Raw genomic sequence first — 26,064 nt, 5'->3', positions numbered from 1 at the left:
AAACTTTCTGTGAGGCAATCCATGAGCTCTAGCAATAATTCTTTGGAGAAATAAATGGTGTTTAAAATGAGCTAAAGTTTAAAAAGGAAATTTTCGAACATGCAAGTAACTCATTATTAGTTGGAACTGCATGTATTGAAAAGATTCAAAAGCAAGCATTCTGTAGCTTAGAAAATGGAGATGAACTAAGCATCTCTACTTGCTTTATTCAAACAGCATTTTCTTCAATATTATGGAAAAACAATCCTTTAGCACTCATAATGCCAAAAGTTAACTTTATAATCGGCTTTTCCTTCCAACTGACGCTGTTGTAATGTCTGTCTAATAAAAGTATAAGAAAAGTGAAAGAATTATTGTTCTTACTCATTATAGAAAAAGCAAAGGCATTATTTTCCGATTCAGGAAGTGCTAGAAATTCTTAAGACAGCACAGTATTTATAATGTTACCATTTTTAATGTGTCATGATCATTAACACAAAAAGCTACAGAAACCTGCAGGAGGACTTTTGGTGTAAAGAATAGGAAATGATCAGAATTACAAAAAGGCTTGTGTTTTGCATTGGCGCCATGGCTCACTAGGCTAATCCTCTGCCTTGCGGTGCCGGCACACCAGGTTCTAGTCCTGGTCGGGGCGCCAGATTCTGTCCTGGTTGCCCCTCTTCCAGGCCAGCTCTCTGCTGTGGCCAGGGAGTGCAGTGGAGGATGGCCCAAGTGCTTGGGCCCTGCACCCCATGGGAGACCAGGATAAGTACCTGGCTCCTGCCTTCGGATCAGCGCGGTGCGCCGGCCGTGGCGGCCATTAGAGGGTAAACCAATGGCAAAGGAAGACCTTTCTCTCTATCTCTCTCTCACTGTCCACTCTGCCTGTCAAAAATAAATAAATAAATAAATAAATGTTAAATCAAACAAACACATGCAGAGGAATCTACCACCTGGGTGTAGATACAAATTTGTCCTGAGACGTACATCTATGTGTCTCTGAATGTTTGGTAGTTCTACATCGGTAAAGCGAAGTCAAGAACTGAGACAACTGTCCACACTGAAAAAGGAATTGTCTTGGACAAACGTCATTTTGGAGTTTATTAATTGAGCAGACCATTTTGATATACTGAGTCTTATAACAACATTGGTCGTTATAGATAAATTGGTAGTGAAGACTTTCAAGAGTTGATTTTTGTTATTCTCTATCAAGAAAAGTAGCTCTAAAACTTTCATATATATTCAGATTCACCTGAAACAATTGTCTAAAAGGAAGATTCCCTGGGAGGGTGTCTTGGTACAGCAGGTTAAGCCACTACATCCCATATTCAGAATGCTGGTTCTAGTCCAGCTGACTCCATTTCCAATTCAGCTTCCTGCTGTTGTTCCTGGGAAGGAGATGGATGACTGGTCCAAGTACTTGGTCCCCTGCCTCCCACGTGGGAGACTTGAATGGAGTTCCTGGTTCCAGGCTTCAGGGAGTGAACCAGCAGATGGAAGATTCTCATTCTCATTCTTTCTCTCTCTTTCTCACTCTCTTGCTCTCTCTCATAAACAACCAAATAAATAAATAAATCTTAAAAAAAAAAAAAAACTATATGGGGCCGGCGCCGTGGCTCACTTGGCTAATCCTCCGCCTGTGGCGCCGGAATCCCATATGGGCCCTGGGTTCTAGTCCCGGTTGCTCCTCCTCCAGTCCAGCTCTCCTCTGTGGCCCAGGAAGGCAGTGGAGGATGGCCCAAGTGCTTGGGCCCTGCACCCGCATGGGAGACCAGGAGGAAGCACCTGGCTCGTGGCAGCCATTTGGGGAGTGAACCAATGGAAGGAAGACCTTTCTCTCTGTCTCTCCCTCTCACTATCTGTAACTCTTCCTGTCAAATAAATAAAATAAAAAATCTTTAAAAAAAAAAAAAAGTGAAGCTCTCTCCTTTCAAAAAAAAAAAAAAAAACAAAAACAAAAAAAACTATCTCCAAGCCCTGCCACTGTGAAGTATGATGTTATTTATGTAGGATGGGCCAGAGAAATTTAGATAGAGGTGCCTCCACAGGACACCAGCCCACACATCATAATCCTCTGGACACATCTAAACAAAAATAAAGTGGCAATGAAGGTACCAAGTATATCCCAGGTAAACACACTGAGTCATTAATTCATTCAGTAGTTATTTATTGGTGGACATTGTGGTACTTAGCATGTACAAAATTCACACTTTAGGATACCCAGCTATATGTATAATTTCCTGACTCTACTTCCTTTTGTCCATAAAAATACAGCTGTCTACAGAATGGCAGAACATCTAGCTGATTTAATGAATTAACGAGTTTAAGTACGCACAATCTCTTCATGATTAATATTGAATGTTTCCTGAAATGACTGACATTTTGGCTTGGATTATATATAGTTACCCTCAGAGTTTTAGAATACCTAATGAAATCAAGGAAGAATGTAGTGAAAGCTTTCCCTGAGAATATTCTTCAAAGCTTAAACTAAAGAAGTTCCTGGCATGATCTTCAGATTGTACCATGAATTTAACCATTTAAAGGCTGAGGATGGGAAGTGAAGCCCATGACATTTAACTTTATTTATTTATTTTCACTTTATTTGAAAGGCAGAGACAGAGGCATCCAGACATTTAATGCCTGAAGCAGCCAGGGATGGCCCAGACTGAGCTTGTACCTCACTCTGGGTCCCCTGTGTTGGTGGCAGGGACCCAAGTCCTTGAGCCATCTTCTGCTGCCTTTCAGGGTACACATTAGCAAGAAACTGGAATTGAGATAAAAGCCAGGACGGGAACCCAAGTACTTTGATGTGAGATGCATACATTCCAAACAACATCTGCTTTTTAAATTTAGTATTTTAAATTTATTTGAACGGCAGAGTTACAGAGAGAGAAAGAAGAGGAAGAGGAGGAGGAGGAGGAGGAGAGATATCTTCTATCTGCTGGTTCACTCTCCAAATGGCTGCAACGCCCTTGGCTGTGCCAGGCCAAAGCCAAAAGTCAGGTGCTTCTTCCAGGTCTCCCACCTCAAGTACTTGGGCCATCTTCCACTGTTTATTCCTAGGTACATTAGCAGGGAGCTGGATCAGAAGGGAAGCAGCTGGGACTCAAATCAGTACCCATATGGGAGCTGGTATCGCAGGCTGAGGCTTTTCCTACTATGTCACAATGCTGGCTCCCTCAAGCAGCATCTTAGCCACCAAATGGCACCAAATGCCTGCCCCAGTCCATGAGATTTGAAAAGCAAAGTGAGCATATGCACCACACAACCTTGAAGCTAATTCTCAACTTAAAAATCTAGATAATGTATTTAAAAATTAGGCATAAATACTTGAGTCACAAGGGCCAGCACTGTGGCTTAGAGGTAAAGCCGCCATCTGCAGTGCCAGCATCCCATATGGGTGCCTATTTGAGTCCCGGCTGTTCCACTTCCGATCCAGCTCTCTGCTTTGACCTGGGAAGTCAGTAAAAGATGGCCTAAGTCCTTGGGCCCCTGCACCCATGTGGGAGACCTCAAAGAAACTCCTGGCTTTGGATTGGCACATGGCTCCTGGCTTCGGATTGGCACAGCTCCAACCATTGTGGTCAATTGGGGAGGGAACCAGTGGATGGAAGACCTTTCTTTCTCTCTGCCTTTCCTTCTCTCTGTGTAACTCTGACTTTCAAATAAATAAATAAATCTTAAAAAAAACTATTTAAAACATTTTTTTTTAAATCTAATGCATAGGTAAGTTTATGTACATGCACAGAGAGATACAGATGTTTTATTGAGCACCACATATGCACCAAGTAAATTTCAATTACTAGAGGTCATAGAATCCATCCTCCCCCAATCCTAACCAAAAAAGCCTGAGGCCATACATTTAAAGAAGTGAATACAAATTAAAAAGAAATGCACAATTACCTTTGCAAAATGATTTAATTTTAATTAACATATTTGTACTGTATATGGGTGCTTAATTGATAAAAATTTTAAACAGCAGATTTGATAAAATATTTGTTTTGTCTCAACATTTGGCATTTATCAGTTGCTATGTATTTTCCAATTTAATATTTGCCCAATGGAAAACCATACTAATTCAAAGGTATTCCGATGCTTTGATTTCTCTTAAAACAGGGAAATGGTTAATGTCCTCCATCCTGATTTCAAGTAGTAAATTCCAGCTATTCACTTATCCAAAGTGATTACACAGTTAATAACAGCATTTGGGCTTAAATTCAGTGTTAAAATAGCTGTATTATGCAATTACTCAATATGCAATTACAGGGAATCTAATGGAGCCAGATGCATGCAGTACAGACACATGCAAACTAGAGATTAAGACTTCCTCGGTTTTATGCATATAAGCAAATTATGCAGTTAAGCAAGGCTCCCTAAATAATGAATTGCATCCATGTTTACCAGTGGGCCATGTGATTTTTTTTTCATTTCACCAGTTCAGAGAGATGACTAAAGCTCTGAAGCTTTAAAACAATGTGCAAATAGTATTAAGTTTCAAAACCCATAGCAAATACAACACAAAAAATGTCTAATGTATGTCTATTCCCCTCTCCCACTCAATTTCTTGCACAATATTATCTTGTAAGAAAGTCTTGTGAGAATGCTCCCCTGCAGTCTCATACACGAGGTAAAATCCAGTGCCTTAGACATAAAGATTGTGTGTCACTAGTCAACAATACGATATTCAACGAGAGAAGCATCACTTCCCATCCCTGAGATACAAGAAAATCAGGCTCAAAAATCACGGAAGCCTCCCCGGTGATCAAGGAATAGCCATCTGATGGAACAGATGTGCAATTCTGTGCTAGAAGAAAAGAGAAATACTGAACTGTATAATGATTTTGAAAAATTTCTTTGTCAAACATGTCACTTGTTTGAAGGACCTGAGTTGTTGGCATCAGATGTGGGAGATTAGCTTGTTAGCAGGGTGAAACATGACGGCAGCTAGATACCGGTGATTGATGAGTCAATTGAAAACACTGAGGTTGCTCAACTGGGCATCTTCATTTAATACGTCATTGGTCAGAAGTTAATGAAACACCTGTTTTAGGTAATCATCACAGCCAATAAGATGTCACAAATCAGTGTGACTAAATACTTTTTTCAAAGGACAGTCAGGTCTCCAAAGAGTTGATATCAATTGGGTCAAGCAATTACATACTCTGTTGGTGAATAGGTGCAAAGATATGAATGTAGCTTCTCTGTGTAATTTCTGGCTGGGTGATACTAATGAATCCTGTGTAAACATTTCTATGCACTGGAGTTACATCAAGATGTTGAAATGCATTTATTTATTTGTACCACAAATAGACTTCTTCTTCTTCTTCTTCTTCTTCTTTTTTTTTTTTTTTTTTTTTGACAGGCTGAGTGGACAGTGAGAGAGACAGAGAGAAAGGTCTTCCTTTTTCCCGTTGGTTCACCCCACAATGGCCGCTGCGGCCGGTGCACGGCGCTGATCAGAAGCCAGGAGCCAGATGCTTCTCCTGGTCTCCCATGCGGGTGCAGGGCCCAAGCACTTGGGCCATCCTCCACTGCACTCCTGGGCCACAGCAGAGAGCTGGACTGAAGAGGAGCAACTGGGACAGAATCCGGAGCCCCGACCGGGACTAGAACCTGGGGTGCCGACGCCACAGGCAGAGGATTAGCCTATTGAACCAAGGCGCTGGCCACAAATAGACTTCTATTGTCGACTCTGCGACATTTATAGGAGAACTTGTTGACAATGACATTTTCATCATTTCACCAGTGAAATTTCTGATGACCTGGTGTTGTTTTTTTAAGAGAGTTTTTTTTCCCTCAAAGGGAAGTACATACAACAAAAGGCAACAGGAGCAGAAATGCTAGGTGTTGAAAACACTTCTTCTTTGAGACTTTATTTTACAGGGATGGGGAAACTTTATTCTGCCAAGTGCCATGAGGATAGTTACATCATTCAAAGTTAGCAATTTAAAAATTAGCCTGCTATAAATCTATTGAATTTCTAGGCCCAATTGTGGTTGCCTTATAGGGCCAGACAAAATGATTTCTGGAGGTTCCCCACCCCTGCATCTAAGAGGATGTTCTCCTGCCTAATGTTCTATGAGAAGAGGCTGTGCAGATTAACCTCGACACTTTGGATCCTAGTGTGATCTCACCTATAGGACCTGTAGGACCTGGTCATGAGAGATCCTACAGCACTGCACAAGACAGACATCTATTTTGCAAATGGACACTTAGTGTTACCTGATGTTACTAGATAACAGTCAACTAAGGCTCCAAATAAGTTTTACAGAGCTGACTCCTCCCCCCCCCCCCCCCATGAAATGTACAGGGTAAATAGTAAAGGGTCACAAAGAAAGATAAAACAGAGGTGAGAACCTAAGGAAGAAAGAAATAATGAAAACTGCCTCAGGTCTACAAAGAAAAACCATTATTACCATTCAGCCTTGCTGGGAAGTCTCAGGTCCCCAGATTCAGTGGAAAGAGAAGAAAGGTTTCCCACTCAACTCCTCTGGGAAGAGCTGTGTGTTGGTGGTGTTTTTGTTTTACTACATAAGAGATCATGCCTTTCTGTGGAGGCTCAATTTTATTCACACAACATAATTAAGGTATTTGTTAATACATAAATAAAACCAATAATATGGCTTTAAAGTAATAAGGCTGGTGGTTGTTGCTCATTTTGCTGTTCTAAGTCTTAAGTGAAGCCCTTACCTAGGGAATAAACTGATTCGAAGGTTGCTGATATTGGTCAAAACATTTTGGGACTGCTCTTTGGGAACTGCTTTCAAGGTTAGTCTCCAGAATCCACAAAAAAATCAGTCTCATTACTCTATAGTCACACCCGCATAATACTAACATAAATATAGGAGGGGAAAACTGAATAATTTAAGACATAAGATTTAATCTTTTCGTTACATGCGAATATCAATTTGAAACTGTCAAATTGTCATTGAATTCTAATATAAGCATCAAGCTGTTGACTAAAGTAAAAAAAAAATTTATCCAATTAAAACATTAAATTATCTTGTTTACAGATTTTAAGCACACACTTATTTTTATCTAAGAAGTGTATACATTGGAAGATAACGAACAACAGGCATTTAATAACATTTTAATTTTATGTGTTTAAATATTCATAGCTAAGTTCATAAACCCACATGCCTGACTAGTGATTATGCTTATGAAATGCAGTATTTCTTACATGCCCTAAATCTCCATCTATTCTCTGAAAACTGTGTTAATGTACACCCCAGTACAAACCACTGTATGTTTCCAGAGAAATATTTCATAATGTTAAAAGTGGGAAACTACCCAAAAGCAACAAAACAATACCTGCCTGCAAGGCAGAAAGAAGGGAATTAACATTTGTTTAGGGACTGCTCTGTGACAGATTCTTTATGGGCATTTTCTTGTTTAGTCCCTGGAACAACTCTAGGAGGTATTATTATCACTGTGAGGCTGGCTCACACACAACTTTGTAGCTTACCTTTCCAAAGGCTTTTTTCAACAATCCTATTATAATACTCCACTGCTCCTCTAAAAGAACACAGTTCTTGTTCTTCAAAATAAAAACAAAACACAAAAATTCTACCAACATTGCTATGGGGGATACAAAAATATCAGGTCTCAGGGAGCTGAGAATCAAAGAATCATAGTCTTCTGTGACAGGCCCATTCTCCTATTTTTGATGTAAATGAACAGCAGGAATCAGGGGGAGATGAGCTCTCCTCCCACTACCGAGGAATTATAATATCATCAGTCTACTTACCAGAAATTTTAATAACACTAGATCTAAAGAACCAATAGCGATGTACTCTATTCAAGCTGCAATTTCACAATACTTCACCATGGCATAATCATGCCAAATAAATAGAAGGATGGCCAGCCACTTACAGATTACACTAGATTACAGATGTTAAATTTAAAATGAGAAATCAAGTACTTTAGTTGCGAGAATTTCTGCAAAGTGTCTTCATTTTCTCTAACACTACAATTAATTAATGACAACTTGCGTTTTTAACAACATCTATATTTCATGATGCTAGAAATGTTTTAATCAATGGTTGCGAAGATGTCTGCCCCAAAGACTTCAGGCAGGCTTCTGAATAATACACATGGTATGTGTATCATGCAATGTTGCAGTGTCCCCTCTCTGGATGCCACAGAGTTCCTCTTTGCACCTTTTGGTTATCTTCAGCTTTGTCTTTCCCATTCTTTCTCAACCAAATAGTGCCCTTCAAATGCTCCTTTTTTCTCTGGAAACTCCTACCTCCATTCCTTCCTTCTAATCACCCCTGATCAACCCTTGGCTCCGAATTCTTCCCCAGACCTCCCCAGCACCTGGCCCTGAGCCCCTCCTGGAAAACATTGAGAGCCCAAAATAGTTGGTTGGCGTTTGTTCAGTGTGGGTAGTACCCCCCGCTCCGACCACCACCAATTTTATTGCTCAGTGAAAAAGCCCAGCTATACCATGAAAAATGTGAGTCAAATATAAATTGTCCCAATTCAACAGGTTAATCTAGGTTTATTTATGGGCTATAGTTGTCACTGTAATAAAACAATAATCACAAGAATAATTTAAATGGTTTTATTTAAGTCACACAACAATTGTAGGGATCCTGGGTACTGATATTTCAATATAAACATATGAAATTAACAAAACAAGCATCCATGTTTCTATTTTTAAATTCTTTAATTCTACATGTGCAATGCAGACATTCGAGAAAGATTTTCAATAAGGTCAACACAAGGCATATTGGGTTATGAATTAGGCCAGACTTCGCCTCCATCTTCCCATGTATAAATACTAAATTGGAGGGGGAACTTTTCGCTTTTTCATTTCACAAATGACTGCTCAACACAGAATGAAATACACCCAAAGAAGAAAATAGTCTTTTTATACCTAGGGAAGAAGCTACTACTCTTAAAATGATCACTTCAAGGTAACAGACATCCAAATTGATGTGGTTTTCTTTGAAACCTCATCAGTAAATCATTTCTTGCACAGTAGGTTCGGTATTAACCCTGCATTTAGGATAGGTAGTGTTATGGAGGGCTGGCTGCTGCATACCAACGTCAGTATCAAGTTCTTCATCAGGAATTAGAGACTGTCCCGGATACCAAGCAGGACAACACTGGCAAAAAAACAAAAAGTGAACTGCAGATAGGTCAAAATAGGCTACGTTTTTTTCTTAGAAAAATGTCACAAAATGTTACATGGGTAGGTTGCTTGAAAGGAAACATCACGGAGTCACTTATTTTTAACACCTTAGATTCAAGCGGTTCTTCATACAGGTTATATTTTAATAAAGCACATTAGATAACATATACACCCTGCTGGAGAGATCAAACATAAACTTGCCATCTGGTGAAAGCTACTTTGATAGTTACTGGAAAGCTTACATTTCACTGTTGTCCATCAGTAAACAGGTTGAAAATATATAAAACTGCTGGGTTAGTTGGATGCTTCTTAAACATTTTCTTTAGTTTTAATAGATTTAGACATTTTCTTTAGTTTTAATAGATTTTTTTGCAATGAGTTTTTCCAATATTCAAAGTTACACTCCTACTAATAGTTGCTAGTAGCCAAAGGTCTCTGACCACCCCCACTCAAATGCTTTCTGGAAACTTAGTGTTTCTCAAGCTGTATATTTCAATAGTTATGATGGAAATCACAGCTTGGTGAGAAAAGTAGTGCCCTTTGAAATCATCATTCCAATAAATAGAAGAGCTCTACTAATTTATCATTTGCCCAGTTTTGGAGAAATTCCATTCACCCAACTCTTATGAAAATCAACCCGCTTTACCACGTCAAATGGCCTAGAGCACCGCGGGTATCCAGGGGAAACACTTTGCCAACGCATTTTCATTTGATTTTGAAGTCAATGTAAGAGAAACATTCTGAGTTCTATCATTCTTAAAGGGCCAAGCCCCCCTGTCTAAGTACTGGCAAGGGCTTTTTTCAAGTTAATGAACACCTCCACCCCCACTCCAGCCCCGCGCGCTTTTGGTACCAGGAGATTTAGGCAGGAAAACGCTCAAACCTCAGGGTTCAAACTACAGCATGGAGAAAAAGAAAGTACACAACAGGCACCGTTTACTTCTTTTGATCTGTCCAAAGATGTCAATAGACTATTCCAGTGTGGGGGGGGGGGTTGTAGTGATTGGGCCTGGGAAGGAAACTTCACCCACAGGAAAAGAAAAAGAAAAATAGGTTTGGTGGCAATTTCAAAACAAGTTTCCAAACCGCTGCAGAGGCTCCAGCCCCTTTGACTTGCAGGAATCGCACATAAGAAAAGGACAGAAAATACTACGGGGCATGCTTATTTTAATTGCCCAGGGGTTTCCAATGCAAAGCGCAACAACTTAAATGCATAGTCCAAATTCTTGCTCCAAAGCCGTCTTCTTTGTGCACTGAAAAGGAGGAAAGACAACCCCATGAATTGTTCTCTGAAAATAAAGACACTGTTTTGCAGATTTCCCCCAGATCAGGGCCAATCTTGCTAATGACCTGCCCACCCACCTGGGGCCCATCACAAGGTGGCCCTCAGGAACTGCCCCACACCTTCAGGAGCCCAAACGCCTGTCAATGGGCAACCCCAAGAGCGCTGCCTTGACTGTTGGTCTCCACCAAGAGGCAACCTGGAAGAGTTTGCGCTGCTGCTTTTCCTAGAGGGGCTGAGGGGTCAATAACGACACCTTTTCCTCTTACATTTTTCTCAGCCTAAAGAGAATCCGAAGAATCTTTCTGCGGAGAAAACACGACCTCGAGATCTCAGAGCCCCCAGGGTTGCTTTCGTAAGCCGGTATCAAGGCAGTTAAGCAAAAACTGTACAAAAGTTTTCGGGATTGTGGCTTGCTTTCTTTGCCTTAACGCAAGCCCAGCAGCTGTTGTGGCGTGCGTGCGTGCGCGCACTCACACACACACACCCACACACTCACACAAGCTGAGTTTTTAAACGCTCACGTTTAAATGAGATGTGCAGAAAACGGGGCCTGGGCGATGTGTAGGGCTTGAACTCGCAATGTCTGTTGACAGACCAGGACAATTTATTTAGAAATGGTGGCTACGTATTCCCCTCCTCACGGAGTCACCACTGTCCTGGGAAGAGAACACAGTGTCCTCCGTTGCGAATTTTTAGGGAGTCCAAGGTGCTGTGGAATCCCGACTGTGGCACAATGCGCAAGAGCAGCCCCTATCCAAGAGCCAAGGAGAGATGCTTAAGTCGGGCAGGGAGAGTGAGGCGGCCTCGGGGGGGGGGGGGGGTTCTGTCCAGGACTCCCGGGAACCCCAACCCCCATCGGGGAACGCCAACCTCCCAGCAGAGTGCACGGGAAGAACTTCGTCGCTTCTGTCTCGGAACAGTTTTGCGGCGCACTGTCAAGAACTACGCTCCCGCGCGAGGCGCCCAGAGCCGAGGAGCCAGGGAGTTTAAACCACACAACTGCTGGGCAGCCCGCGGTCGGTGCTTCACTGCGCTCTGCGGGGGTTCGCATCCGGCCGCCATGTTCGCGACTCGAGAGCCGCCCCAAAACCAATCCCCCTTTCTGCAGCCCTCTCTTCTCCTCTCCCTCCCTCCCGGCTCAGCAGAGACCCGGGCGCCGCAAAGCCGCTTTCAACTCTACCCCCACCCCCTCGCCGCAAAATCCGACTCGACGGCTGCCGGCTGTGCGCCTGCGCACGGCGCGGCAGTGGGGGCGGGTGGGGGAGGTCTACGAGCCCCCAGCCGCGGCTTGAAAAGGCCGGAGCCGCGGGGAGTGTGGGGGGGTTGGGGCCCGGGCCCGAGCCTCCTCTTTCCTCCCAGCGGGTCCCAGTGCAGGCCCTGGCCCGACTCTCACACGTGCGCGCTAAAAACCCACTTCAAAGTGGGTTCCCGGCGCGGGGGCGGCCTCATTCGGGCCGGAGCTCGGACCCCTACGCAGGCCGCCAACCGGGACCACGGCCTTGTAGCCCTCTCCTCCTTAGGTGCTGCGAAGAGACCGCGAGGGCACAGCCACTGAGTGAGCGCCAGGAGCCCCGAGCGGCCTTGGAGTGGACGAATAGCACCCTCCCTACGCCATCCTCCTCCCCCACCCTCGCCGCTTTAGAAAAATGAATTGAACACAAAGTTTGTGGCCAGTGCTGTGCAGTGGCCTTCGAAGCTCACCATTGTTTGGGCTCGTATTGACCCCAGGTCCGGATTAGGCAGCGGCTGATTCCTGCTTTACAGCCCCGCCGGCCTAATGAGGCCGGGAGGCGATGGGGCGCGAAGCGTCCTCGGAGCCCGGGCGACCGCCGGCTTACGGCCGCCAAGGGCCCTGTAGGTGGAGGTCAAAGGGTCAGCGGGCAGAAACCGCGAGAGAATTGACCCTAGGAAATGAGGTCCCCTCCCCCTGGCCCGGGCCTCGGCCAGGACTTGCAGCAACTTGGTGTGGACAGGGACCCTGGGCGCCCCGGCGAGGGGCCAGGACAGTCCCGTGGGAGCCATGACTTCCGAGACGCCTGGCTAAAGCCCGACTGGAGAATTAGGCTTTGAGGAGCAGAGGCCGGTCAAGAGAAAACCACCCGAGGTGCCAGGAGGACGACTTGCGTCTTGTGTTGAACAGGCCGCTAGACTTGCTCTCATTTGTCTGTGGGAGTGGGGTTTCTTATAGGAGGGACAAGGAGAAGGAGCCAGGATCGAAGCACCAGAGAAATCAGGCGGAGGGGGGGAGGAGGGGCGAGTGAGTCCAGCAGACATCAACTTTCTGGGGAGGCATTGTGAGCTCATTGGTCTCCACCCTCCCCGCCTTGCCCTGAGCAGCCCGGGTCCTGCTCTTGAACCTTCCAAACTGGAGGAAGGCCAGACTTGTCTTGCGTGGAAATGGCCATGTTCCTCTTCCCCACCAAACAGTGGTTATCTTCCCGCGCTAAATTTTCCATTTCGGAAAAGCCAATGGACTTTAAACAAAGCTTTTACCAAGTGCAACAAGGAAAATAACAAGTAGATGACCAAGAACCTAGCCTGAACTTCTGGCTTGAGCATTTATTATTTCTCTTTTGTGTGTGTGTGTAGGGGAGATTAAGGTTATTGACTGAAAATCCAAGAATATAGATGTGTACTTGCAGAGCCAGATTATATTAAGAAAATCTATAAAAAAGAAAAAGTTTTCTACCAAAACGAGTAGTTTTCTTTGCCACAGAAGACAATGGAGAGGATAAAATTTTCAGATATGCCGCACCCAAATTAGAGCTAACCAGTGGAGGGATAGAGCTTTTGTATCAATTGACATCTTCCACTCTTAGGTCATAAATAATACATTCCCCTAAAATTTTACAGTAGGATAATTTCAAAACCACTGAAAACAAAAACACCAACTCTTCTTTATCCCCTAAAGAGATATTAAATTTGGGCAAAGCATGTTTCTAAGTGAATCTTGCACCCAATCCATCACTGTACTTCAAAGTTAGGTTACCCCAAGGGACTGGAGGTACAAAGAAAATAGAAAAACTGGAAATTCCCTGCACATGTCAGGAGAAAACACTATTTAGACTTAAAAGTGGTACACATTTTGAGCCAGTCTTACGAGTATATGCTTTCTGAGAATTTTCTGAGCATTTAGAATTGTCTCTAGTTTTTAAAGTGCAGGAAAAATCCTCACACAGAAATCTAGTACAGCACCCTCAATGTCAAGGTCAAGACTGGAATGTCTGGGTTGAGTGGTAGACTGACCAGGTTACCTGCTCAAATCACACGTGTAGCCATCCCAATCTCTGTTCTTGGAATTCGGGTTTATATTGGTGGAGAAAAAAGTGGAAAAGACTCCATTCTCCACTAACAAAAAAGTCACCTCCAAAGCAACTTGCAATTAGAAACTGCCAATAATTATCTGTTGACAAAGATCAACACATAACTTAAAATAGATTGGTTCAACTGTATCCAGAGAATCAAAGTTTCTTTTAATCATCAAAAGTTCTCTAAGCATTTCAATATTAGGTTGATTTATTTGAACATGAAAATAAATTGGGCACGAAATACAAAAATGTTATAACATAAATAAAATGTGCCAAGACTTTATTTCTTCAAAAGGAACAATAAACAAAGTTCCAGAATTGAAAATGATTATATATAATACCAAATTGACTGCCACCAAAAAACCTAGAGCACTGCCCCTTAAAGAGAAAGAGGTACTTAAGCCTATTCATCACATTTCTAAATACTTTACAATTCCTTATCTCCACTTTTCTGTCATTCATGCAGAGATTGGGCTCTCAAATAATAAACAGCACCCTAATAATAAAAAAGGTCTCATTACTCTACCCACTCCAACCCCCACAAATAGTAATCAGTTTCTTTTCCATATAACCACTGTAAAAGAACTGTTTGTCCAAAGGAGTTGCTTCACTGAAGATTAAATGGATTGTTAACATTTTATCACAAAGCAAACAACCATTTTTCATTGTTATTGATTTTAATGGAAACAATGCTCTTAACATCTTTGCCTACAAATCATGAACTTTAAAAATACATATTTTGCAAATGTTTTTCTTTCCACAGTATTTCAGAACTGTTGCAGTTATTACACCGCTATATAAATGTTATGAATAATTGTGGCAATTATGAATAGAACTATATACAGAAAACAAATCAGCCTTTGCCTTCCAAAATTTGAATGGACTATGGTTCTTTTAAGAAGCACTTTAAGCATAAGTACTGCTCAACTGGCCTTGCTCATTCACCACTGTTGCAGACATATGCTATCATTTGAAAATATATAGATAGCTAGACAGATTTGATAGGCAGATTAGATAAGTCATAGATACAAACATATATAGGTGTATGGGTGACCTCTAGATAGAATAGATAGACATGCATCCTGCCGCAATTTTCATTTTTATGTAAGGTAATAAAGAACTAAGGGACATAAAACTCGTTAGGTTACCTTATGTTTATATATGTAGGGCAGGGATGATTAAATCCAGCTTCTCACTCTTTGAAGTACAAGATTGAGATGTCATGGCCACTAACTGAATTGATCAGTAATATTTGATTTGCATGCCGAAAATCCAGGACAAACACATTTAAACTCGCAGTTAAACAACCATCTGAGCTAGAGATAAAGAAAGGAGGGTCTTCCCAGATGGACACTGACACTGTAAGGAATCTATACTGTAATAGAAAAATAATTTAATAATTAAAAAAGAGATCTGCGTGAGTTATAAATACCAACAAACAAGATTCAATTTGCTCACGTCGCCTCTTTGTACAAGGAGGCTGTTACAAAACAAGAGAAAGGAGTCAGTGGTTCAAAAATTGTAAATTGTGTTCCTTTTTCAAAACAATAAATTTTTAATGCTAAAGCAGTTATAATCAAAAGCTGTACAGAATTTGTTAGAAAACATTTATCCATAAATATTGTTCAGTTCCCGGCACTTGTAGCAATAATTAAATTACAAACGATAAATATGGCATCAATGGATATGTATTTACAAAAAAAAAGTTATTACAAAAGGCAATCGTATACTAAATGTCACAATCTGTGTAGAGTAACATCACATCCTCAGCCTGAAAAAATACTGAACAACAGTTTCGACCCCATTAGACAAAAATACATTCACAAGTGTAATGCTTTGAGGAAAAGTTCAAGACATAACAGGACTTTGGCACGGTTTAAGACTGTGAGAGTTTAAACAATCACCACTAAGGCGAAGAAGAATTTCCATCAGTGTAACATCACCACCACCATCAAACCTTCTATAACTTCCTCTCAAGAAACAGGACAAGTGTTAAAATGAATTGAAGGAGTTTAGGAATGGGATGCGCAGAAAGCAAGAGGAAGGGGAAGAAAAAGCAGTGACAAGATTCTGTAAAAAAAAAAAAAAAAATTCTTCAAATGCCAAAACATTTTCTGATCCTGAGAAAAGGGCACAGCTACTTTTGGATCTTGCCCAAAACCTTCCTGGACAATTACAATTAACAAGATGTAGCCCTATATATGGTCTCTTGCATTAAAACTCCATTTCCATCTCATTGGTCTCAGTTTCCTTTTAAAAATGCATTTAGTCCGTTCTAAGGTTAACAGGGTTTGTGTTTGTGTTTGTCCTCAGACGTACCATTCGTTAAAATTGGGAGGAAGTCCAGGGTTGTGGCTGGTGCTAGTTTGAACTGCAGAAGGGGTTTTAGTGGTATCTTTACTGTTTGCAGAAGCTATAGCGGGTGGAGTGGAAGATTCATAGCCTGAACTGGCAGCAGGGGAGGAATCTGACCCTTGAGATTCATGAACCTAAAATTAACATGTATATATTATAATGAATATAATTCCAACTGGCAATGTACAAGCAAAAACAAGAGCACAATTCGAGCACTCTAAGAGCAAGACCGCCCAGTGACCCACTTAAAAAGATGCGATGCGTTTTTTTTTTTTTACATTTCCATATTAGCAATGTCTAGAAAACCCGGACACATTCGACAAAACCCAGTTTCGGTCCCAAGACTGGCAATATGGCAAAGGAATAAAGTACTCCGTTTTAGTCATGCCACTTTAAAAATGCTTTCTCCGCGGACAGAGCGGGATAAGCAGCTATTCTGTGGGGCTCTGTGAAATAGTCACTCCGGGCCCAGGTTTTGCCAAGCCAGTTTCGGCTTCGGAAAGCAGGTAGAGAGAAGGGTGGCACAGGGGGGCTGGGCGCTACGGAAGTCTTAAGACAAACGTGCGGAATCAGAACGCGCTCCTCGGCCCTATTGTTTTATCGGAAGCCAGAGGGCGAACGAAGCACCCACCCTCGGGTTCAGTGCTGTCTGTTCCCACCGCGGGCTGAGCGTGGAAGCCTCAAGCCCAGGCGAACTCGGCCAGAGCTTCCCAGTAAACAAATGATTGTTCCCTGCGTCCCCACCTCCTCCTCCCAACTCTGTTCTCTCCCGCCCCACCCTCCGGGTCCCAAAAATGGGTTCAAGGTGTCACCGCTGGAGCAAATCGGATTTAACGTGGAGGATAGAGGGTTGCCCGCGCGGGCGCTTCCGTTCCGCCGCCCGGTGTCGGGCCGAGTGTTTACAAACCGCCGACCGCTAATAAAGAGGTAATTACCTTCATGTGTTTGCGCAGGGAGCTCGGGTGCGTGTAGGACTTGTCGCACACTTTGCAGATATAGGGCTTATCCGAAGTATGCACATGCATGTGCTTCTTGCGATCGCTGCTGTTGGCAAAGCGTCTGTCACAGCCTTCAAATTCACATTTGAACGGTTTTTCACCTGCAAAAGGCAAAAACGCAACGGGGAGGAAAATACAGTCAGGGCCAGGAGCTTCCCAGAGTGGAGCTGCGGGAGACTGGGCGCCCGGCGGTCTTCCCAGAGAGGGAGCGCCGACTGGGGGCGGCTGTCGCATCTCTTTTCCCTGGAGAAAAATGGAGAGCGCTTGTTGAGCTCGAAGGGCAGGGGAGTGGTGGTCCGGGACGGGGGTGGGGCAGGGCCGGCCCAAAACCTGATCATCCCTTTGTTTCCTCAGGACTGCAAAGCGCCAGGCGCCTCCGAAGTTTCCCTAAAGTTGTGGTTCCTCCCCAGCCGGCACGGGGATCCCACCCCGCGGGCTAGTTCCGCCACCACCTCGGCGATGTAACCGAGCCAGGCGGGACAATGGGCCCGGGATGGGACGGACAATCCTGATCAGCCCCTTTGTACCTTTCAATTTGCCTCTTTCAAATGCAGCGGTTTTGCTAAGCCCACTATTAAAAAAGCCTGGGTAGTAGCACTTAATGTTCGAAAAGAGAAAACCATATAAATCCAGGCGATCCAGACAGTTTTACAAGATGTTCTGAACAAACTACGAAACTGTGGTGCCTTTTCTATACTTTAGCTTTCCGGAACACTGAATTGAACCTGGAACTCCAAATAAAAATAGTTTGACAAAAGTATCAGTCATTTAATTAGGAGATGTGCCAATCAAGTGTAAAAAAGAGCGGAAGTAAGCGGAAAGTTAGTTTTCATTAGCATTTCTATGGTTGCCTTCCTCGAATGTGTGCCGAGAGCTAAGTCGCTTGTAAGCAATACGCTCTCAACACATTCGGAGTCCCTTCACAGTAACCTAGAAAGGGAGACAAAAAGAGGCGGCGCCAGTTTGTTCTTGGGCTCGAGAAGGTCCCAATTAGTTCCCGAGACCGCAGAGCCGTCTGCCCAGGAAGTTAGGACTGGGGAACAGCACTTCGGGGAGGGGAGGGCGAGAGGTTGGAAGGGCACTGACAGCGCTTCTTTTCCGATCGACCTCGGCGGGGCGCCGCCCCTCTCCTTGGCCACCACCCCTTCTCCCTCGCACTTCAAGTCCATTCCATGGCCCGGCGCCCCTGATGAACTCCGCGCCCGACTGCCTTCCTCCTTACCTGTGTGGGTCCTCTTGTGGATCTTGAGGTTCTCAGAACGGGCAAAGATCTTCCCGCAGCCCGGGAAAGGGCATGGGAAGGGCTTCTCGCCCGTGTGGACTCGGATATGGTTGACCAGTTTGTACTTCGCCTTAAAGGACTTGCCCTCGCGGGGGCACTCCTCCCAGTAGCAGACATGGTTGTTCTGCTCTGGGCCCCCCACATGCTCCATGGTGACATGCGTCACCAGCTCGTGCATGGTGCTGAAGGTCCGGTCACAGCTCTTCTTGGGTCGGCTCAGCTGAGCCTCGTCGATCCACTTGCAGGACAGCTCCTGCTTGATGGGCTGCCGCATATAACGGAAGAAGGCGCCTGGCCCATGGTGGGCCGCCACGTTCACGCCCATGTTCATGTTCATGGGGCTGTAGTTCGGGAACTGCGCGCTGGCGGCGTAGGGGTCCGCACGCGGGCTGGCCACCGGACGGTACGGGTCAGCACGGCCAAAGAGATCCCCGCGCAGCCCCAAATGGACCTGGTTGTTGTCCACGTGCCCCGTGGGCGACGGGTGCCCGGCGCCTTGCTCGTGCAGCCCGGGAAACAGCAAGTAGCCAGGGGGCTCAGGAATGCCAGCTGGAGCGTGTAGGCTGCTCGCCGAGCCAGCGAAGAGCCCGTGCTGCCCACCACCCGAAGCCGCCTCGCTAAGCCCAGAGCTGCGCTGGCGGAACAGAAAGTCGCGCGTGGAGTTGAAGGCGGCAGAGGCAGCGCCTCCGTAGCTGGGCACCTGGCTGGCGTGGTGATGATGGTGATGGTGGTGGTGGTGGTGGCCGAGGGCGTTGGCATAGCCTGAACCCTGCGGCGTGAACGCCGAGCTCTGGCCCGAAGAGAGATCATGCGCCGCTGCCGGGCTCAGCTTGAAGGCAGCTGCGGCAGCAGCGGCGGCCGCTGCGTGGGTTGAGTCCCCGAAGGGATTCAGTCCCATGCCGGCCGACTCACGGTTGGGCATCTCGTGGTGGCGCGGCGCACCGAAGCTACCCACTCCTAGCCCGGGGAACTGCGGGCCTCCGTCCAGCAGCATCGTCATGGGTGGGGCGTTCTGGGCACTGGCGATCCGGCTGAAGTGACCGAGGGTGCCGGCGAAGCTCTCCGAAGTGCCGTAGTAGGAGAGGGGTGGCGGCCGTTGGACGCTGCCGACAGAACCCCAAGGCGCTACCAGGGGCTGCAACTTTCCGTAGCCGCAAGAGTCTCCTGCAGAGGGATAGGAGGGAGGAGGGGAAGAAGAAGGAGCGGGTGGGGTGGGGGGGAAGGAGGGGGGAAGGAGGAGAGAGCAGAAGGGAGGAGAAAAGACTCTGGGACTAGATCTGGTTTAAGAAACTAGCAGGAGCGCACAAAGAAAAATAAGCTAAATAATAAGTGGAGGGCGGAGTTTGCCAATCCTGTCCCGGGCACCCCTCCTCTCCCCGAGAGCGCCGAACCGCGGAGCCAGGAGGCTCCCTGGGTACCGGCCTCTCGCCTGGGCTGCCCCAAGTGGCGAGGCCGGCTCGCGGCCAGCGGGTAATAGGCAAGCTCGATCCTCGCCGCTCGCCGCGCGAGTCCCAGTCTCTTCGCCTCCAGAGTAATGTCCTTGGACTGATAAAGTCAATCACTCACTCCTAGCACATAAACCGAGCGGGAGGCCGTGAGGCGCGCGCCAATGGGGAGCCAACTGGCCCGCGGTCACCTGACCCCCGGCCAGAGCGCCCATTGGCCGTCGCCACAATGATTGGCAGCGCAGAGCGGGGAACATGGCAGCCGCGGCCGAGCGACCGCCGCTGATTGGGCAGCGGCCGGGCGCCTGGCAGGTGAGGCGGCGGTAGCCGTGCGGCCGCGAGTGGACTCTGCAGGGTTTGCGCGACCGCGGGGAACTGGGGCCAGCCTCAAGTCGACAAGCGGCGGGGAGGAGTCGGGCGTCTCTCGGGCTACTGCCTGGGCTACGTCCCAGCCCCAAGGGAGCAAGCACCCCTCACGCGCTCTTTACCCGCTTTGGCTAAAGAAAACTCTACCCCGCTAGGATCGTTTCCACTGTCGCGCCTCCTCCGTAGGCGCGGCGCTCAACATCTAGTCCCGCTCGGACTCCCTGCTACTTCACCGCCTGGAGGACGTGTTCCCTTAGCTGCCGCGGGATGCAGATCCCCGACTGATGCCAAAATGCCGTGCCCCGATGGCCCCGAAACACCAGACCCAGGTCGCTGCTTGTGCCGGCAACCGCCCGAGGCCCAAACAAGAAGGACTACAATTGCAGCAGATGTCCCATACGTAGGTTTGAGCCAATAGCCAAACGTTGACCATTTAGTTTTTGAGCAGTGGTTGTACTCGCCTCTGCCCAACGAACCCCACCCCTGCCATGCACGCCAGACACAACACAGCAAACACACACAACACAATAAGCACAAACAGAGCAGGATACACCAACGTAACACAGTAAATACAACTGCACCGGATGAAACACAATACATTAAATATGCACACCATACAACAGAGTAAGCACACACAACACATTAGCACAACAAACTACACACAACACAATAAACAGGCACACAACTGAACACACAATAAAGCAAATATGCACACAACAGCAAATATAGGAACAGATACAAACAAGCACAGAGCACACTTAATCCTGTACACAAAACATTCACAACACACTAAACACATATTAAAGACATAAAACACACATAGTGTCCGTGCGGTTTGCAAATCACTGGGCAAATCAGCTTAGAATTCTCAACATTTTCCAACAAAAAAGTGTGAAGTGGTGAAATGGGAACCTGTGAAATGGAATTTTTTTCCCTCGCAACTGGCCTTTCTTCCACTCCTACTGGGAGAAGCATCCAGTGACTTGGGGGAAGGCTTACCCCTTAAGGATTTAATTCCCAGGAGTGTGTGGTAGTCACTACGCTCCCCCACCCACCCCCACCTTCTGCCTAGTGCAGTGTCTTTCTGGACATAATGACCAGGTTAAGACAAGGCTATACATGCACTCACTTTTTGTCTAGCAAGGCATTTGGGAAGACTGCAGGAGAGTGAGAGTGAAAAGGCCAAGGGAAAGGTAGCTGTGACTGTCACATCCTGAGCAGGGAGAGCCCTGAAGCCTGAGCCTTAAGGCAACCTCCCAGCCTAGCCGCCATCTCTCTGTAGGAAACAGAACATCTGATCAAGTTCAGAGGCTCCAGGAGAGACCGCCTCAAGCAGCGCTTTGTAACTGCAGCCTTTCACTTCCTGTCCCCCAATCTGCCTAGCCTGGCCAACACTGCACCTCCTTTCTTTGCCAGTTTGCTGGGGGAAAGCCCTGCCGGTAGCACATCTTAGGGTAGTCACCCCTTCCCATCAAACGCCCCAATTCTCCCTCCACATCCAGAGCTCTCTCCCCAGGTTGGAAGGTGAGTTCACTGCTGGCTTCCATTATTGCATCTACAGAAAATCGGCTCTCCAAGGATGGTTTCATTGTGGCTCCTCGGAGGGTTTCTTTGCTTGGCCGGGGATGGGGGGTGTTCAGAGGAGAACAAATATGCTTAAATCATGCAAATGAATTCCCTGGAGTCAGGTTTACAAAAAGGGAGGATTCCTTTGCTCCCCTCCCCCCTGCTTCTTTTCACTTTACCCTTTATTTCCTTCCTTCCAGCTACCTTCCTTCACCTCCCACCAGTCCACGGCCTCTGGGCAAGTAGCAGATTTGAGAAAGTTTGGATTTTCTCACAGAGCGGGTCGCGGGGAGAGCGGTTCTCAGGCTCCCAGACCGAGAGGGGGCGGCTGTCTAGCCCTGGCCCGGCCAGCGCCAATGCCAGAGCTGCCAGCTGGTAGCCCGAAAATCTAGGAGTCAGGGCGGATGACTGGACTAGAGGCTGCAGAAGGGGGCAGTCCGCGGGAGCCTAGCATGCCCTGTTTGGGGGAGGGGTCTCAAGCGCAGGGCATGGGGATGCTGCCGCCGCTGACCTACCCGGTGCCCAGTGTGCATTTTGATACGGCCACATTCCGATAATTAATTGCCTCCAGCACGTGCTCTGTAGTCCCTGGAACAAAAAGGCATAATTCAATTAGATCATCAACCGAGAAGTAGGGAGGTGGGGGGATGCTTGTTAAGGGGCAGACCTGAGGCGCTTCAGCCCGGTCAAAACCCCGGGCGGTGGAGCCCTTCTCGGGGCAGCCCGGCCCGTCGAGAATGTAGGGCTCAGAGGGGGTGTTGTCGCTTGGCGGGGCGCAGGGGTCCCAGACGCCCCCGAACAGGCGAGGCTGGAGGCTTTATAAACTGTCAGGTAGAGGCAGACCATTGCAAATTCTGTTTTGATTGCTTTGGGTGGGGTTTTCTTTACTTGGGGAGGGGGGGAACCCTGATCCTTCCACACTGTGGAAATCGAAATCTCTACAGATACGGTAAGTTACCTTAGATGGAAAAAAGTCTTCCACCCCCACAAAGCCAATCACTGCTGGTAGGCAGAAAAGAAAAGAAGAGAAGAGAAAAGAAAAGAAAAGAAAAAAAAAGAGAAAGGAAAAGAAAAAAAGAGAAAAGAAAAGAAAAGAAAGGAAGTTTTACTGATGACCTGTCGCTTCCCCTCCTCCCGAAACTTGATTTGGGAAACAGAATCTGGGAACAACTTCCAGCACAGAGGACTTGGGTGGCTGATTCTGAGAGTGCAGTGGTGGCCCGCAAAGAGGAAAGTGAAAAGGAGAAAAGTTTTGCTTGTATACAGATTAGAGAGAGGCCACAGCCAGCTCTCCTTTTTCCCTTGTTTTTAAGGTGGAGAAAGGAACCACGGGGCTGGGCAGGGCAGGGCAACTGGAACCCAGGGGTTGTGGTTCTTATTTTACACTAGAACCCAAGCTCCCTCAGCAGCATTGGCTTACTGGGGTTTACATGTGTATTAGGCAGCATAAATTAACCAATAAATCTCTTTTATGCGTCCCCCAGTTGTATGTGGTCTGGTCTAAATATCCACACGTCTGTATGGATAAGAAATATAATGGAATCCTTTCCCTTACACTGAGTTCAGACAATAAATAGGAAAAAAGATTTATTTGAATGGTCAAATCTAAAAACAATACATAAAATCAGAAAAACTGATTATTGTCAAATCAGCGTTTGAGCCTGGTTTTGAGAATCCATCTTGGAGAAGCAGGAAGAAAACAGAACACCCTGAGGGGCTGGTAGGGTACTCTGGTTTCTCCGTACAACCGAGATCCCGGATCTGCAGCACTTACCCCTTCACTCCAGCCTCTTAAAAGCCAAAACAAGCACTGCACGTTGCATTATCAATCAGAATTTCTTTCTAAATACATTTTCTGTGGTGGACCTGAAATTCTCCTAAGTCGGAAACCTAGCAATTTTCTTTAAGTCCAAAGGAAACACTGTGGTCTTTTCTTCTGTTTTGTATTTAGGAAAGACTTGCAATCTAACACTCGCAACATTTTAAAGACCCTTTAAACCCAGCAAGCGGATTTCCGTTCTGCCAATGCTTCCTGATTTATTTCAAGAAATGAATCTTTGAATCCAGGAAGGGAATTATTCCAAGACGCTGAATTTGGTGCCCCTGCCTCTCCCTAGTGGAGCACAAAGTGTTTCTCGTTGAAACGTGTCCTTGAAACTCACCATTATTCGAATTTTTTCCTAGTAAACGACAGTTTCTTTACATAAATCCCCTCTCTCCCTTCAGAGTCCCAGATCTTTTAAAAAGGAAAACTACAAATGGCAATAAAAAAAATGAAGGGGGAAGAATGATGGGAAAAGAATGCGTTTTTAATTCCTCTTTATTTTTATGCTAAGATAAAGCTCTTAATTGGGTGCAGGGACCGGAGCCGAAGGATCTCCAGGACCGGCGGATACACTCACTGAGCTCCAGATTTTATTGACCACATCTGAGTTTTCACTATGGCCCCATCAACTAACAAATATTTTATAAGCCCTAAATACTTTTAAAATTCAATAGGGAATGAACAAACAGGTTCTGTTTATCAACCGTTTTTACAAATCTGTTTTGCCTTTGTCCTTTGCAGTCCAAGGCATGCTGTTGCTCCATGTAATGAAATGCAAACCAGACAGGAATGAGACATTTTCATTGTACTTGTCAATCAGGACTGTGTGTGTGTGTGTGTGTGTGTGAGTGTATATATATATATATATATATACACACTTGAACTTTGGAGACACAGGCTGAAGTAAATAGGACTGAACTTGGAGAAAGAATGCAGGGAGGTGAACGGGAGCTATCAGAATCCCATTTGGGATTATAATAGGAATCTTTGAAATACAAGAAATAGAGGGAAACCCTAGGCAGAGGCAGTGTTCATCAGCCTAGCTGTGGCAAAAGATTCATGATGAGCTGTGTTGCTGATGGCCGGTCCTGCTCCCAGAGAGAGTAGTTTATGGCTCTAAGGAGTGCCCAGCTGTTAAACTCTACCAGCAGTTGGGCTCCAGGTGCCAGAAAGGCAGCCACATTAGAAGAGGGCTTCCCCTTTCCTTTGGGATCACAACACCTTGTAGATGAGTAGTGCAAGGGAGAGGGAAGCTCAGGCAGAAGCAGAGATACACATAGCACCCTCTGATTTATGTTTACAAGTTCCTTCTCATAGACCCAAAGAGATGGGAGAAGAAGAATGGATTCTGAATACCGGCCTTGCCTGGACACATTTATCTGGACCTCAAATTCCTTCTAAGCTGCTAAATGGTCCATTACTTGTAAAATGTAAAGCATCTCAGCTTGAAAACTAGTGCTCAGAAGCTTGTGACGATCCTGAGGTATTTGCTGATTAACTTTTCTGCTTTGAGACAGAATCCCATACCCTAAGTGACTGGAGAGGTGTCCCTACACCACAGGATGGTTTCTAGCAGTGAGTTTCATCCTTGGTGTGTGAGTCTGGAGCCCCCACCATCCATTTCCGTAGTTCAGACCTATTCCAACAACCTATCTCCCTCCCCCTCCATGCTCTAAAGTCCAAAGGATTTTAGCATTTTAGCATTATAATTTTTGCTCAAGCTGAGAACAAGAATTTCTGCCCCCTAGAGAAAAATACTGTCTGTGACTCCCAAGGAACTTCATATAGTTTGCGAAAGGCATTTTATAAAGTTAATTGACCTTAAATAAAAATATCAATTGACTGTTGTTTTTGCACTTGGTTTGGAGTTAATCATCTAGTCCCGGTGAGAGGTTGGGAGGAAAGGAATTTGATATGAAAACTAAACTTCATACCTTTCTCTCCTCCCCTTTGCTGTCTCCTCCTAAACAAGACAGAGTGCAGGTGAATTAGACCAACTTCTGGGTCAAACTGCAATGATAAACTATGGCCTGCAAACTATAGGTCAAATCAGGCCCACACTTGTATGTGTATGGACCACCTAGGAGTCAGGAATGGTTTTCAAAACATCTTTAAAGGGTTAGAAGCAAATAATGAAGGGGAGGGAGGTAGACATGGAAGTTGAACATGGCCTGAAAAGTCTAAAATATGTTGCATCTGGTGCTTTACAGATGCCCTCTGTATGGACTACTGCCCACCTGCAGATGCTAGTATTGGTAAGGGGTATGTTTCATCCACCCTCACCTTTGTATTGCTCAAGCTGCATTTGGCATATGAAATGGATTTATTTAAAAACAAATTCAGAATCACACCCCAGTTATTTCTGGGGGTAACTTTGGCTTTGGAGAACAGCAGAAAAAAAAGTAATCAGGCCAGGGGGAGCCCTGGAGAGAAAAAGGGGGTGGACCAGAAGAGAGAAGTGAGAAAAAAAAGAGTTGTGAATATCTCAATCAGTGCTGAGGTGACCTCTGACCCAG

At 45.6% G+C, this 26,064-nt stretch overlaps 1 protein-coding gene and 1 long non-coding RNA gene across 3 annotated transcripts; both read right to left on the bottom strand.

The window, feature by feature from the left end:
- Positions 1-8,531: 8,531 nt before the first annotated feature.
- ZIC3 (Zic family zinc finger 3) lies at positions 8,532-19,479 on the bottom strand. 2 transcript variants are annotated; one of them, XM_051831605.3, is made up of 3 exons: positions 18,287-19,479; positions 17,002-17,165; positions 8,532-9,092 (listed from the first exon to the last, which is right to left on the bottom strand). In XM_051831605.3, the coding sequence occupies exons 1-3, from the start codon at positions 19,344-19,346 to the stop codon at positions 8,943-8,945; spliced, it is 1,374 nt and encodes a 457-aa protein (XP_051687565.1). In that variant the 5' UTR covers positions 19,347-19,479; the 3' UTR covers positions 8,532-8,942. The 2 variants fall into 2 exon arrangements, with proteins under 2 accessions (XP_051687565.1, XP_002720572.1); XM_002720526.6 differs by lacking the exon at positions 8,532-9,092 and adding an exon at positions 13,961-16,200.
- LOC149119731 (uncharacterized) lies at positions 10,269-12,793 on the bottom strand. Its single transcript, XR_016228250.1, has 2 exons — positions 12,105-12,793; positions 10,269-10,371 (listed from the first exon to the last, which is right to left on the bottom strand). It is a non-coding gene; the product is annotated as an uncharacterized LOC149119731 (long non-coding RNA).
- Positions 19,480-26,064: the final 6,585 nt, after the last annotated feature.

The sequence above is a fragment of the Oryctolagus cuniculus genome, chromosome X (assembly GCF_051225735.1).
Source record: "Oryctolagus cuniculus isolate XC-2025 breed Fujian yellow rabbit chromosome X, ASM5122573v1, whole genome shotgun sequence".
Lineage (NCBI taxonomy): Eukaryota > Metazoa > Chordata > Mammalia > Lagomorpha > Leporidae > Oryctolagus > Oryctolagus cuniculus.
The sequence above is the reverse complement of the archived record's forward strand: the minus strand, read 5'-3'. Positions and strand labels throughout refer to the sequence as shown.

Excerpts from the sequence above, each read along its gene's own strand:
- ZIC3 (XM_002720526.6), bottom strand. The coding sequence starts at position 19,346 with ATGACGATGCTGCTGGACGGAGGCCCGCAGTTCCCCGGGCTAGGAGTG. Across the intron at positions 17,166-18,286 it reads CCACAAGAGGACCCACACAG|GTGAAAAACCGTTCAAATGT; the intron begins GTAAGGAGGAAG and ends TGCCTTTTGCAG. Across the intron at positions 16,201-17,001 it reads CCCTGCGCAAACACATGAAG|GTTCATGAATCTCAAGGGTC; the intron begins GTAATTACCTCT and ends TGTTAATTTTAG.